Here is a 14,668-nt window from a genome sequence, read left to right as displayed (position 1 = left end):
ATTTTGCATCAAGCAGTACTTACCCTAAGGCTTGCCAAGTAGCGCTCCAGCTTCTTATTAAGTAGAAAGTAGATGGCAAGCGTGTGACTTGCCCTGTTTGAGAGCACAGTGTTGATGACGTCGCTGTTCTTGTAGCCAAGCTTCTCAGTCATATGGAGCAGCACGCTTTGGCTGAGGTCCTCAAGGTGAATCCTGCACAGAGATGAGAGGCAGAGTATGCCATTCATACCATCCTCCCAGTGACAGAGCCTTCCCAGCCACGGGCAACGTGGTAGAGTGTAAAGAAGAGGCCTGAAAGGCTCAGTAACATGGGAGTGATTAGTTCTCTCCTCCCGTTAGCAGGCACAAAAAGGGCAGACTATTCAGGAACCATGGCCACCACAGGGAGCCATGATAGCTGAATGAACAGCACTCTCCCCACCATGTCCTACCCTGATGAAAATGGCCCAGGATGCTGCCATTTGTTACCCTACATCTGACCAGTGAAGACTAACAAGATCATCTGGCTGGTTTTGAAGGAAAAGAGGTAAAATCCAACTCAGGTAGCTACATTTGGCTTTCTGAAATGACCCTTTCCTTGTAGTCAAACACCACTGCATTCAGCTTACCTGTTATACAATATTCATGCGCTAAGTAGCTAGGGAATTTCATGCCAGAGAAAGGGGACGTACAGGGAGGGTTATTACAGCGGCTCTCAAAATGGTAAAACTGCTGCTATACTCATGTCAGTTAAAAGCACAAGTACAAGACTTATTTATGTACGTGCTCTTCTATAAAGTCTGTAACAGACTCAGCCAAGGCAAGAAATGGACTACAGCAGCCTTGTGGAAATGGCAAAGCATCTTCTCAGTCTAAGTTAAAACCAGATTTTCCATAGAACTCTCCTCCTATTTAGACCTCTAAATGTGCTGGCCAGCTTCCCAGATGTACCCGTCAACTCTCATCCATCTCCAAAGAAATGCTGGGTTTCATTTGGTTTCTAACGGATATGCCTTGCTCCTAATATCAAGCCTAATATCTGAGGCAACTTAGGGGAGCTTAGGTTGTGGTCTCTTTTATAACCTGCTTCCCCTCTTCAAAAGGACCATCTTCCACCTTTTCTACTCCTGCCCTGCTAACCCCCTGTCCTGAGCACCTGTGATGTGAGCAATGCCCGGACAGCAGTCTGGGTCTGACGTAGAACACTTAGATAAGATGTAAAACACAGTCTGGAAAATCTCAAATAACTCTTTTCCTTTATTCAGCGTGCTTATTAGCATTCGTTCTGCAGCTAAGGAATGCTTGGGGTTGGAACTTTTTTTAAGTTCAAAAGCAAAACTTATCTTCGCCATTGCACATTAAAGCATCTGGACAGCAAAAGAAATTCAAGCAATTTCTACTTGAAGTGCTCAGCAAAATGGGAAATTTTTGCTTGCCTTCAGGGAATTTCTTTAAGGAAAGCAAGTTTATAAAAAGCCTGGGAGAGTGTTCTCCTGAAAATGCAGTTTCTGCTGTTCTTCCGTCTTATATCCATGCTCTCCCTTTTCCTACCAAGTTCTTGTCTTGAGAACAATGGGTGTTACACCCAAAATGGTGGAAGAGCACTGCAAGAATATAACACAGCTTCTTGCTTGTATTATAAAAAGCATGACTGAGAGAGGAAGCGATTCCTTGCAAATTCACTAGTGAATTTTTCAGAACTATTTCGATACATCTTACCCACATCTGCACACTGACAAAAACTTGGAGAAACTCTTTTGAAGCTGACTCTAGTGGTATTTTCTGAAGCAAAAGCTCAAAAGCAGTTTGGCCATGTCTTTAAATATTACAAAGTTTATAGAGTATTTTCCCTATAAGGCTCCAGTATGACAAATTCTAGGCAGGTCAAGCTTGGGGCATCAACTAATTAAACTAAAGAAATACTATCCAAAAAATGAAGTGAAAGAAAAAAATCTGTATGCCTTTTATCCTTTACAGCTTCACATAAAATGTGGGTTCAGATAGAAGGAGTGTCTACTTTTCTCTTGTTTTCAGACCAAACAATGAGAAAAGCAGTGCAATCAGAAAGAAAGCAAGCAAGAAAGAAACTTTGTTTTTTCAGTAGCAAAGCATAGCATTCCACATTGATGTTCCCTTTACAAGTGCTTATAATAGGAAAGGATTATTATCATCACCATATACACATGTATGCATGAGCAAACATATGCCCTCTCTATAGTTTGGGACTGCATTTTCTTCTGTTCTTCCATTTGATTCACTTGCCTTTATGAGGGAATGATTAACGGGCACTCCAAAAATATAGAGCATTGTGCAGCTATTCTATCTAATACAGGCCGGCCTCTTTTGTAAGACACCTACCTAACTGCACTATGAGCAGACTCTAGAAGGGACGCTTCCACCAGAACCTGACTAAAGCCTGACAACTGTGAGGTAAGAAGTCAAAAATAGAGGCGTGAAAAGGTACCTACAAATGCAGAAGAATTGTGAAAGCACATTCAAGCCATAGTTCTTTCTTTTTTCCTCTTTTCTATACATACGACACACACAGCAAAAGAATTAAATTACCCATACAGCTATCAGTTACACTTACATTCACTTAACAGATGTCATGTTTAGTAGATTGATTAGACTCATTATGACAGTGATTTCATCAGCTTAATGACTCATTCAGTTTACACTTGTTTTCCCTTTCTTTACCATACAATGTTCATATGTACCATACTTCAGTACAGTCCAATGTACCGTGGAAACTCAAGATTTCCTTTTGTTGGACAGCACACTATGCAAATTAACTCAACTGCCCTTAAATTTGGGGCAGTAATGTTGAGATAATGGATCTGCCTGTTCTCACTCTTATTCCTTGCAAAGCAAGGCGGCATCTTTATATTCTGTCCACATAGTTCTGGGGATTGCAGGCAGCTGGCTTCACATTTGCCCTCCCTGTTTCAGTAGACGGCTCTAGTGATGCCTCCAGGCATCCAAGCTGCTCAACACCTATCCAACCCTATTTTGAGAGTGGGAGACCTGTTATTCTCCTCAGGTCAAAGAAAGGCATAGTCACAGTGATTTTTTATGAAGCAGTACTTGAAAGTTAAGCCCCTACCTCTGGAGGGGAAATGCTTGCTGCTAAATTAGGGCACCTCCATTCCCTGTCAATGCAGAAGGAAAAGTGAGATGACTCAGGTAGGAGCCCGGACCATGCAGGCTGCGACCCATAAACCAGCCAACAGCAACAGCAAAGGGAAAGGTCTCCAAAAATTCCTAAAGGGTGTCCCAAGATTCAGGGCTTAAATTGATTTTCTGTGCCCCTGTCTCAGCATGATCAAGCAGTGGCAGCGCTTGCCACTTGCTTCAGCAGTAAGAGGGGTGCTGCAGGTGCCTCTCAGCCCCACAGGGGTTGGGCTCATGGCCGTGAAACATAGCCTTTTCATCTGGCTAGTCGTGGAGCAGAGGGGAAAATGGGTGGGAGGCACTCTTACCTGTGATCTGGGCTGAATGCTGAAGGCTGGCTGTATGCATGAGTTGAGCATGCCTATGGGACTAAGTCCTTCAGGGCACCGACACAAAGAGATGGCCTGGCTGGTGAACACCAAATCATTTTTGGGTGGAGGACAGTGGTTCAGACATTCAGACAAAAGTAAGTCACTACGCCTCCGGTATCTGGCAACTGAGTAAACTGTAGGGGGGAAGTTAGGATCTTCACTTAGGGACTCTCTTCGTAGCAAGTTAGGACAGAAATTTTGGGGCACTATCAAATTTTGAGCGCCAAAATTAGGCTTTAAGTTGCCGTCTTTGCCTCAGTGTTTCTTAGGATCTTGGCCTATAAGCTAGTAATTCCTATGGTGAATTCCTCTGCAGGAGGGCTTTGATACAGGAAGGAGGTTTTCTCTGATCAAATATAGACCTATATTTCCAAGCGAGTTGCCTGAGGCTCCATTTACATTCACTGGAGAGGAACTTGGATCTCCTGGGCACAAAGTCATCCTACTGCAGAATCAAAAAGAAGTCAGATGAATCGTTCTGTAAAAAGTGCCCTTATTTCTCTCCATTGACAGTAACGAGACTCCAGGCTGGCTGGCTCATGTGTCAACTCTCCACTGCAGATGCTTAAAGTCAAGCAAGAATATATCTAACCACAGTGGACCACAAGTATCTTTTTTCATGTTTGACTGGCCATGAGATTTTTTCTGTCATGCATTCAGCATCGCACAGGTATTCAAGATCAACAGCCAACAATAGCAAGATCGTTTAACTCTGACCTTTCTCACCATGGTTTGCATATTTAACTAATCCACAGAACCTTATGGATGTATCACAAACAGGCATAGCCTCTACTGGAAAAGTAGCTTGGCTTTTACTGACAAACAAGAAGATCAGAGCTGATGAAATACCTGTCACTCAGATCCGTTCCAAGATCTGGAGCCAATCAGTCATAAGATCTGCATCCCAGAGCACCCTAAAAATAATGCATCATATGCCACCTTCTAATTTAAAGTATTATTTCTGACCATTTTAAGCAATACATATTCAGTGGCCAATCCTAACTTTTAAGACGGAATCACAAAAGCAATCCCAGAAAATGCAGTAGGATGCCGTCACACAAGGAATGAAACTGCAATGCCAGAGTCATTTATGTTTTAATGTATATACACTCTGGCAGGCTTTCTCCACTTTCACACAGTACCTGTTTGGATATGTTACGTTAGGTGGTGCTCTCCCAGGGTAATTCTCATTAAGCCATCGATTTGCAAGCGCCTGCTGGATGTTTGGTCTCTTTGCAGGATCTGGCTCTAGTAGAGATCGTAGAAAGTTTATGGCCGCTGTGAAGAAATCAAGAAAAACAACAGCTATTTCATATACTTTATGACTTAACATGGTAGTTGAGTTACTACAGGTGTGTAGCCTGATGAAAAATATACTAAAAAGGACAGTTTTTCCTTACGGTATGCTCTAATATCCCTGAGAAAAAGGAAAACCTGATAAGGGATTAGTAAGTAAAATAAACAATGATTTATGGTCACAATGATTTATGGAGTCATAAAGGAGAGAAGAAAAAGCGCCTTTTGTTTCAGAGCTTGTTTGAAGTTTCCAAGCAGGTTAGCCAAAACTTAATTTTTGTATGAGGACAAGAGGCTGGAGTCAGGTCAGAGGCAAATCAATCTGTGTTTAAAGCAGAAAGAGATGGACTGGGGGTGAGTGGAGGGAAGGTATGCAGATATGGGAGGGACGACATGGAGAATTGGGCTCCCTTTTACATTATAAGGACAAATTCTCTCCTGGCTTCCACCCAAGCTCCTATGCAACCTCCAAGCAGGAGGTTTTAGCCAAATTAAAAGACTACAGTAAAATGAATGGGCTTCGCTCTGTTTTCAGATACTAAACCTTCAATTTTCAGTGATATTCAACCACCCCTTGGGAGTTTCTTGCAAAAACCCTCAAAAGTACTTTTTGGATATTTTTAAGTCATGCGCTTCTTATATGGTTAGAAGCAATGAAATCAAGTGATTTGCATAAAGACTCACAAGAAGTGAATATCTGAGCTGAAAATAAACTCTGTTTTAACTAGGTCTGGTCTTTATTCCTCAAATTATCAAGGCTGGATTCAGTTTACCTGCTACAAGATAGTAAAGAGTTAACTATGTCCTCTACAATTCCCTGCACAAAAGATAAAGAAACATAATTCTGAGAAAACCAAGATCAGAATGATTTTTGTAGACGAGATATAGTCAAGCGGGATGATGCCAAATGAATCCTGAATGAAGTCAACAGAAAGCAAGAGGCAGAAGTGATGGCTGTGGCACAGTTTTCTCCAGGTCAGATGGGCAGGACCTTAGGGGCTTTTATCCACCTTCTCCCATAGTAGAGCTGTGGTTCCCCTCCTACGCTCTCTTCAGCGTGTCTTATTTACTTGTCTCCTTACTAGCGCAGGTGCCCTGGGCAGAGGCAGCACAGGACCACTGCGGCACAGGATGGTGTCCTCTGGGATGTGTCTTCTGGGTAAGCTGCAGTACAGCCTTGCCAACATGGGATACTTTAGCTTAGCACAGGCAAATCAAACCCCTTAAAGGCTTGTGGTACAAAGCAGATCAAACTGGATGTGCTAATGCCTCTGTGCTAGAAAACTGTGAAATTATGAGCCAGTCCTCCCATTCAGCTTTACAGGCATTTGGTCTCACTGCCACAGCATGATCACTCGGCACCACGCCATCCCCTACTCTGAAGCAGAGCAGCCACGACATGTCTTTTCCACCAGCAATACAGTGAAACCCTTGTGAATCCCTGTTCCCGCATGCAATTTAAGGAGAATAATATGCCTGCTGGTGAGGCCATGATGTCCTCATCTGAAAAGGGCATAAACATTAACCTAGGCACAGCGCCACCGCTCTTCACAGATTCTCCTCTATGAGACCGCTGCCCTCCTCCGTGTTTGCATGGCTGTCCTCCTGAGAATTTTTACCTCCCCAGGTGCACCCATATCACCCCCGACCCACAGTATGGGGCAGGGCGGTGGATGAGGAAGGGAGGATTTCTCCTCAAATAAATCAGGGTTAGACCCCATAGGTGCCAACTCCTAACAGCTTGGGTAACCTCAGCATTCAACATCCTGCAAAAATCAGGTATCAGCTGGAGAGGGCCCTGAGAGGTTATCCATTTCAACACAGGCCTACTGTCAAGAAGCTTATATATGGAAGAGAGAGAGAGTTACAATTATGTATTTACCGGCTCAGCTAGGCATCGGCTGGGTTTTTTCTAAGTTCTCTCTTCACAAATAGCGGATTTATGTGAGATGCTTTACTTAAATCTTTCCCAACATTTTTGTAATTTTCCAACAACAGCAATATTGCGAAAGCAGCAGGAAAAGCTTACATCCAAGTTCACAAACCTGCTGGAAGCGGACACTACGGCTGCCCTCCACATGCCCCGAGTGCCCCTGACACGCCTCTTGGGCACGGAACCCCTCATTGTGGCAAACAAAAAACCCCTTGTTCTTCCATTTCATCTCCTCTCTCCCCAGTACTTCCCCCATCTCTGTGTTAGAAACCGCATCCATCCCACGGGTCAGCGCAAGATAAATAACCCTCCCCCAAACCAACGCTCTCCCCTTCCTTCACCACCACCCTCAGTCCCCAAATCAGCTAATGTCTTCTTAAAAATCTTACCTTTTTTCCCCCCTTGGCAAAAGGCAGACTAATTAAATGAATCTTTTTAAGCACCACAGAGATCAACAGATCCAGACTGGGAGAAACTAATTCTGGAGAGAAGATCCCCCCCAGCAGGCTCCCTAGCCAACCAGACCCAGGCAACACGGAGGAGATGAGTAACAGCACCTTGGCCTATTTGAGCTGTCAGATGGTGCAGGGAAGAGAGAAGGCTTTATAATTCCCTAGGAAGCAAACATGAAGCTGCCCAATCGATTTTTGGACCCACTGCACCTGACGTCATTTTTCTGGCTGCACCGAGTGGGCTGGCCAACAAAGGGTGCTGTGAACCACCCTGCCAGGGCCTCATTAGATGCAGCCTCATTTATGAAGAGCTCGAGGACAGCCCTAATCTCATTAGCCAGTGACCTGCACTCGGTGGAATTTTTTTCCCATGGTGTGATTTTGGGGCAAACTTTGCTCTTTTGACAGATGAGAGACCATCATCATGAGAAACTACATCTCTCAAGTTCCTTGAGCATACTGAGCTTAGTGATGACATGAAACAGAGAGTGCTTCAGTGGGGATTACAAGACCTCAGCTGTCTTCATGTTCCTGGTCATGAATGAAGTCAACTGAGTGTCCTGCTCACACTGTGAGGGTGTGCCTGGTTAAAATGAGGTGTACGGGCGTTGCTTACAAAACCAGACGGAGAAAATGCAATGAAGTCATTTCACAAGCCACAAGTGAGCTCCACCTAATAAAATCCTTCCTCCAAACTACAAGCATGGATAGATGATGGCTTTTCTTCTCGTCTCCACTTTATTGCTCTGTTCCAGAAGGGAGACCGTGAACACGCATAAGCGGTAAATTTACGATAAAAAAGGAATGTGTGTAAGGTGAATTCCAACTTCCTGAACAACTGAACTCTGCTCACCTAAAAACAATCATTAGATAGCTGTGTTGTTTAAGAAGCTTAATGAAAAATGGTCTCCTAAATGGGAAAATCGAACACTAACTCCAAATTTTCCCTGTTGCTGCACAGTTGCTTTGGGTGCTCAGAGTCACCCAACATTTTAACTAATACAAATAAAATATACACTCGCTTCGTGATAAGACTGGCTGCTTTTACGATGGGACTGTGTGTTCAGTAACTGTGAAATTAAATATTGAAAGACAACATTGACCTAGATCAAGAACTGATGCGTACCTTTGTTCAGGGTGAGCAAAGGTTAACATGTTTAAATCTATTCCATTAATTTGCCATCATCTCTGAAAGTTCAAGCTGCTATAATTCTCACAGGGTAAACAAAAAGCTGTTTTCACTGGAGACTGTAGTGTCAGTGAGCTACAAATGCTACAGAGTGCATTTGCGAGATAATTTGATCTCCCTTATAAAATGGTAGGATGAATGAAACAATAAAATGAAACCCTGCAAAAGGAACGTTTTATTTTTTGCTACCCAAGGTCTGGTCTTCTGCAGGCCTTTATTGATTGACTGAGCCTTTATGACATGAGTTGTCCCAGTGAAGTCAATGAAATCTCCCACTTAAAGACAATTAGAAGAAAACAATTATTGAGGAAACAGTCCATTCATTCAAAGACACTACACAGCCATCATATAACTGCTCTTTATTGATAAAAGCCTCACCCTGGGAGGTAAGGCTGGTAAATTTTTGCCAAACTTGGAAAATGTTTACTATGACATGCAAGTCCCTGAATTCAAGAATAACTTTGCAACTGATGCAGGATTTGGCATCTAGAACAGTACAGCATGAAGCAGCCAGTATAATCTTTCTTTTAATTTACTCAGTGGGGCTTTAGAGCATGTGCTAGAACATTAGAATAGCCATTTTGTGCAACTGAATCCTAACGGGAAGTCTCCAGAATGGAAATACCAAACACTCTAATTGTGTCAAATAGATGTCAAGACCTGCAGCATCCCAGCTCACTTGTAAACCTACCACTTTACAACATGCCAGCAATATGAACTGCTGGCAGGAAAAGTGTCCTGCATACAGATGCTGAGTGAACCAGGAACAGCATACTCTGCTTGAACCACAGATAACCTGTGTGAGAAAACCTTTAACTACATACTTCTTCCATATGAAGATAAATCTGTTCTTGCAGAATTCATCTTGTGAAACAACTTCTAATGGCTCTCTCGTATCCCCCATGTCAATGGTTGCCATCCTTAGTGCACTGAGTGAAAATGTATGCTCTGTTACCCGTTTTCTATTTGCAATCTTTTAATTTTATTGAATGTCCTTTGTAAACAGGCTGCCAGATAAGGAGAACAGAAGCTCTCCATGAACAACAAATTTAGCATACAAAAATAAAGCCCAACTACAAAACAGAGTTTGTTCCAAATGCTGACAACGGTCTTGCTATAAGCCGAAAAATAATTCTGTTGCCTAGTGACATGGCTTTGAAGCAGGAATTAATATTTCTCATACTAATTCTTCAACAATTTTGCATTTTGTGAACACACAAAGGTTATCACAGGCCACTGTCCCAAAATAACTTTCTGTGTGCGTGTCATTATTCCATAATAAATGTGAGGTCATTCAAGGGAGCTTATCGCTCAACCCTAGTCATGACAATGCCCAGGAATTTGTTATCCCAAAATAATGTGTTCATGCATCCATACCCTATGCTAAAGTCTTCTGAATGTGCAAAACTGACCAATGACTTCACAAAAGCAACTTCATAGATTTTCACAGATTTGTTCCTCTCTATTCAGCACAACTTGGTGCTTCTCCAGCTTACATACAGAAGTCAAAGCAAAAGGAGTTATACTACATCAACTCCTGCAGATCTTTTGGAGAATAAAATGAAAAAAAGGGGTATTTTTCACAATTAGCATGCCATATCGGCAGCATGACTCGCAATCTAGAATTCAATGCAATGGTTATGACTGACTGGATCTGTGATCTGAGCAGGTCCCAGCACACCCCTTTGATTACCTGTAGAGAGCTGGGTGGGGAAAGGGTTCATTTCTTTGTCCACCATTTTCTGGTATAAAGCTCTCAAGCTGAACGGCTCCACAGTAAAAGGTAATGTTCCAGTCAACATTGCGTACATGTTCACCCCACTAAAAGGAAAAATAGAGAAAAAGAAATCAAAATCTTCAGGAACAAGGAAAAACATAGGCTTAGGTTTTAGTGACTGTACTTCATCTTTAATGACTGACAGCTACTAAAACAGACCAAACAAAAGCTCTCTCTTCTGTTGCACACAATGACTTGGGCAAGGATTCCCAGAGGTTTTTTCATGGAGGGTCAGACAATGTGTAGGACATAAGCTGGGAGTCACAGAACTGAGCCCAGCTCTTAGGCAACTCCTCAGCTAAATGCCACGCCACAATTAAGTCTCCCTGCAGGCTGCATAAACACGCTGCTTTTGGGGGCCTTGGCCCTGTGCTGCCCTGGGTGTGGAACGACTGCCTGCATCAACGGGGACATCATAGGTCTTGGCTCAGTTCCCAAAAGGTCTACAAGAATGTGATCTGTTTGCCTGCATTCCTCAGGGCTGGCACTCTCACCCTTGATGTGGATGCATGGCCCATTGCTGGAGTGAGAAATTCAGTAGTCACACAGTGATTAAGCTGTGGGTCTCCTTGGAGGACAGAATGCAAATTAGGCTTCAGCAGAGGAAGTTCTACTGAGACTTGAGGTGCAATAGGGGAACCACTGGGTCAAACTGAGAGATGAATCTGAGCCAGGTCCTAGTCTCATATATAAACTATGGCCAATCTTTCTTAGCAGTAGTAGTACTTACACAGTACATTACATTTTCCAAGCATTCCAAATACTTCAACTTGGGAATTATCACAATTCTGCTATTTCACTGAAATTTATACAAACGTTATTATCCCCACTTGGTAAGGGAAAATCTATTGATACTAAACCAAAAGCCAAAACTCAGCTGATATCACCTAATTCCTCTCCAGGATTGGCAAGGATAACCGACACCCTACACCCTATCCATGGCCAACAGCAGGGTAGTGGGAGTTGCACAGTCTACAACAGTACTACAGACAAATTCATTGACTCCAAAACATCTTTGTAGCTTCCTCTACCTCTGGCAGTGGGGACTTCTGTCTGTTCTTTTGCCTGAACACCAGTAAGCTCACAAAGGCTCACAGATTTTCTGGCCATTTTAATTTCCCCTTTAACAACTGTGCTTTCAAAGTGATAACCTGACTTGATACCACACTTCCTGTCAGACTTGACCGTGGATAGTGCATGGAGCCCACGTGAATGCTTGAGAATCCTTTGGGGAAAATGGGAAAAGCTGTTGGCCCTCTTGTGCCAGAGCCATGCTTTCTGCTATGTCTGAACATCATTGATCAACAGCTGTGCTTTACTACAATCTCTCTATGCTATATGCTCTACCAATCTACATACAGGTACATAAAAGATCTATTTCATAACAAAATATCTGAGCAATTCAGTTCAGAGAATCATGTTAATTCAACAGATTTTCTTGCTCGGAGTAGCCAAGTACATGAATAACTCTTCTCATTTGAGCGATGGGTAACGATGACAGTAACAACAATTACAAACTAGGGAAGTAACTCACATGGACCAAACGTCTATTTTGGGCCCGTATTTTTTCCTTGCCAGAAGTTCAGGGGCTGCATATGCTGGGCTCCCACACTGGGTGCTGAATGGATCAGAATAACCCAAGATGCCCGCACAGTTGCTCAATCCAAAGTCTGTGAAAGGCACAGAGATAGAGTTATGAAAGAGGCAGATACAATAAAACCATGCTAGAACACAAGGGAAAAAAAAGCTTTTTTTTTTTTTTTTTTCCAAAAGGTAAGCAATGAACTGTCTTAGAAAAAAATCACCCACATGCAAAAATTTTATAGAATTTGTTTCTCTGAGGTACTAAATAACCAAAGGTTTCCACAAACAAACAAACAAAATCTTAGAACATGCGCAATTATCAATTTCTTACACAAAGCAACTACATTTCACTGGAAACTGGATGGCAACAACCAGAGTTGAGCTTGTCCCAGGCACTACGTGATGTTTACGGGACAGAAAGGCACCTCAGGCTGTCATGGATTCCATACTGCTGCAGAATGTTACATAGAAGCCAAGTTTAAGTGGGCTTCTTCAACATTTTCCTGTAAATTGTGTAAATGTGCCATCAAATGCAAGGGGGGGGTGTTGCCTTCTGGGACTACTGTGATGGTGCACAAATGCACAGGGTTGCAGTCAGCATTTCAGTTCTGAAATAACACAGGGAGATCTTAGAGCAAGAAAGGGAATGTGTTGCTGTGGTTCCCCCTCCCCAACTTCTGCCTTGAATTATTGTATTTCTGGCCCCTGAGTGTGTCTGCCACTCTTTTGACGGCAACAATAGTAACAAGGGACTGGCAAAGGCTGGCACCGTGAGCCGACTGGAGACAAGAGGCAGCCTCTCCACATGGAAGGAGGCTGCAGTTTCTCAATTGCTTTCAGCCAACCCAAGCCCAGGCTGGCACCGAGAAGGGTGTTCCCGAAATCTCCCCCATCTGCTCCAGTGCTGGTATGGCTGCAGGGTGAGCTGGGTTTAAGAAAGGATCTTAAAAATTAAACCGCTAAGCAAGGAAAGAAAGGCAGAGTCACACCAGCAGCAGAGGCAGCTGGGAGCAACGTGCAAGCCTACCTTGTCTAGTGGTAGCCCATGGTTGGCTTGGGAGAAAGCAATTATGAAACCACAGCCTGAGAGATTACATGGGAAGGTGAGGAGAGATTGCAGAAAGTCTTGAAAGTGAAGTCAAACCACTTGACATGGTAAGGGGAAAAGGCAAGACAAGCTTGCAAGGAGGAAGATGACACGGGCAAAGCTGACAGGCTGGGAGAACGGCCTTTTCTGCAGGGCAATGTATCCAGGAGCAGCGGATCTAGGGAGGTCACAGTCAAAGATGTTCACATTTATTAATAACTTGTTAGTGATGACAGCTGCAACAAAAGTACTGCTATTAAGAACACTGACATCTGTTTTGTTCCTTTCTTTTTCTGATCCAGTCTTCTTAAAAACTCCCAGAATATGCATGTTTAAAATGAAAACTGTCTTATACATAAATGAGGCAGCTGGGAGAAGCAGACTTCTGAATCCTCTTCCTATAGGCTTGTGTCTTGCACCCATGTCTCTGGTAAAATAGCATGTTTCTGGGTGGGCTACCCACCTGCCTGGATGGGCTAAAAGCATCACATCTTGCAGGCCAAATTTGCAGGCAAGTGTTGAGCCCATGTAGTAGTCTCTCTCCAGAGTCATTAATTTGGGTCTCTCTCCCTTATCTGCCTAATTATTGCATAAGACTTGAAGTAATGGCCTGTCCTTTAGCTTTTACCCCATGTTAAATTTAGCTGAAATCAAGAGAGGAGTTCTCAAGGTATTAGAAGTGCCCTGACAGGGCAGTCACACATGCTTTGTTCCTTACAAAACCGGGCAAAAAAAATAATAATGCTTGCAAAAAAATACAATTATAAAGATGGTGATGTGAGCTGGAGTGCTCAAATGACTGCACAGTGCTTTCCACTTGACAGGCTGCATCTCTGAGAGTGAGACAAGCACAAGAGAGACAAGAATCACCATATTTTACATCCAAAGAGGCTCTAAGGGGCTTTTCTGGAGAACATTGTCAAAACTGAAGGGAGGAACAAGTCAGTTTCCTTGCCTCTGATGGAAAACAGTTGTCTCTGGACACTGCTTAATCATCTCTGCTATATATGTATTATCCCTGGGGCTTATACAAATACTTCCAAGGATCCATTTACTTAATTAATGTATTTATTAGCTGTGGCCCAAGATGAGTTATGTCAACTGTAAAATGCTTTGTAAAACTCCTAGAAATAATATCTCCACACAGAATTATTCACAGTCTTTACCCTACTGTGTCATACCACCTCAAAATTACTTGACTGGAACATAATGCTTTACAATCAAAGTATATAAGGGCTATATTCTGCGATGGTGTAAATCAGCATCCTTTTATCATTATCAATGGAGATATACGCCAGTGCAGGTTTTAATTATCTTATTTGCTTAAACTATAAACATCCTATTCACTTTTTTCAGCTCATTCATATAATCCAGGCTAGTATACTCTTTTTTCTGGTGCCTGTTGAAATACAGAATGCACATAAACACATGCATATTGGGGACAAGGATTTTATCGCAAAAGAAACAGGAATAGTTATTAACACTGTGGCAGCACATCATGACTGCAGTGTGATTTTCATTAAGGATGCACTGCTGATCCTGATACGAACAGGATTACCACCATCATTGATAATTTCACTGCCATTCCTGTCTCCGTCTTGGGCTTCCTTTCAATAAGCCAAGCTAATTACAGAATTCAGATCAAAGGCCACACTTGGTTTTCCAAAGTAAATATTATGACATGGAAATTCCACCACCCCCACTGTTCATACTATCGAAGTATCGCATTACACTACTCCTCTTTAACGCCTCCAGGAAATCAACATTAAGCTATGGATATATGGCTATCTCTGAAGCTGTGACAGTTGGAATAGGGAAAGAGTTATTAA

General features: G+C 42.8%; 1 protein-coding gene across 4 annotated transcripts in view; it reads right to left on the bottom strand.

Moving 5' to 3' along the window:
• HUNK (hormonally up-regulated Neu-associated kinase) overlaps positions 1 to 14,668 on the bottom strand; it is a 58,477-nt gene that overhangs the window by 12,280 nt on the left and 31,529 nt on the right. For all 4 annotated transcript variants that reach the window (XM_064470639.1, XM_064470609.1, XM_064470630.1 and 1 more), the window contains exons 4-7: positions 11,703 to 11,838; positions 10,085 to 10,212; positions 4,664 to 4,799; positions 24 to 192 (exon numbers count right to left, since the gene is read on the bottom strand). In XM_064470639.1, the coding sequence (XP_064326709.1) occupies positions 24 to 192; positions 4,664 to 4,799; positions 10,085 to 10,212; positions 11,703 to 11,838 (569 nt within the window). The remainder of the gene's footprint in view (positions 1 to 23; positions 193 to 4,663; positions 4,800 to 10,084; positions 10,213 to 11,702; positions 11,839 to 14,668) is intronic.

This window comes from Phalacrocorax carbo, chromosome 1, assembly GCF_963921805.1.
Source record: "Phalacrocorax carbo chromosome 1, bPhaCar2.1, whole genome shotgun sequence".
Classification (NCBI taxonomy): Eukaryota; Metazoa; Chordata; class Aves; order Suliformes; family Phalacrocoracidae; genus Phalacrocorax; species Phalacrocorax carbo.
The sequence above is the reverse complement of the archived record's forward strand: the minus strand, read 5'-3'. Positions and strand labels throughout refer to the sequence as shown.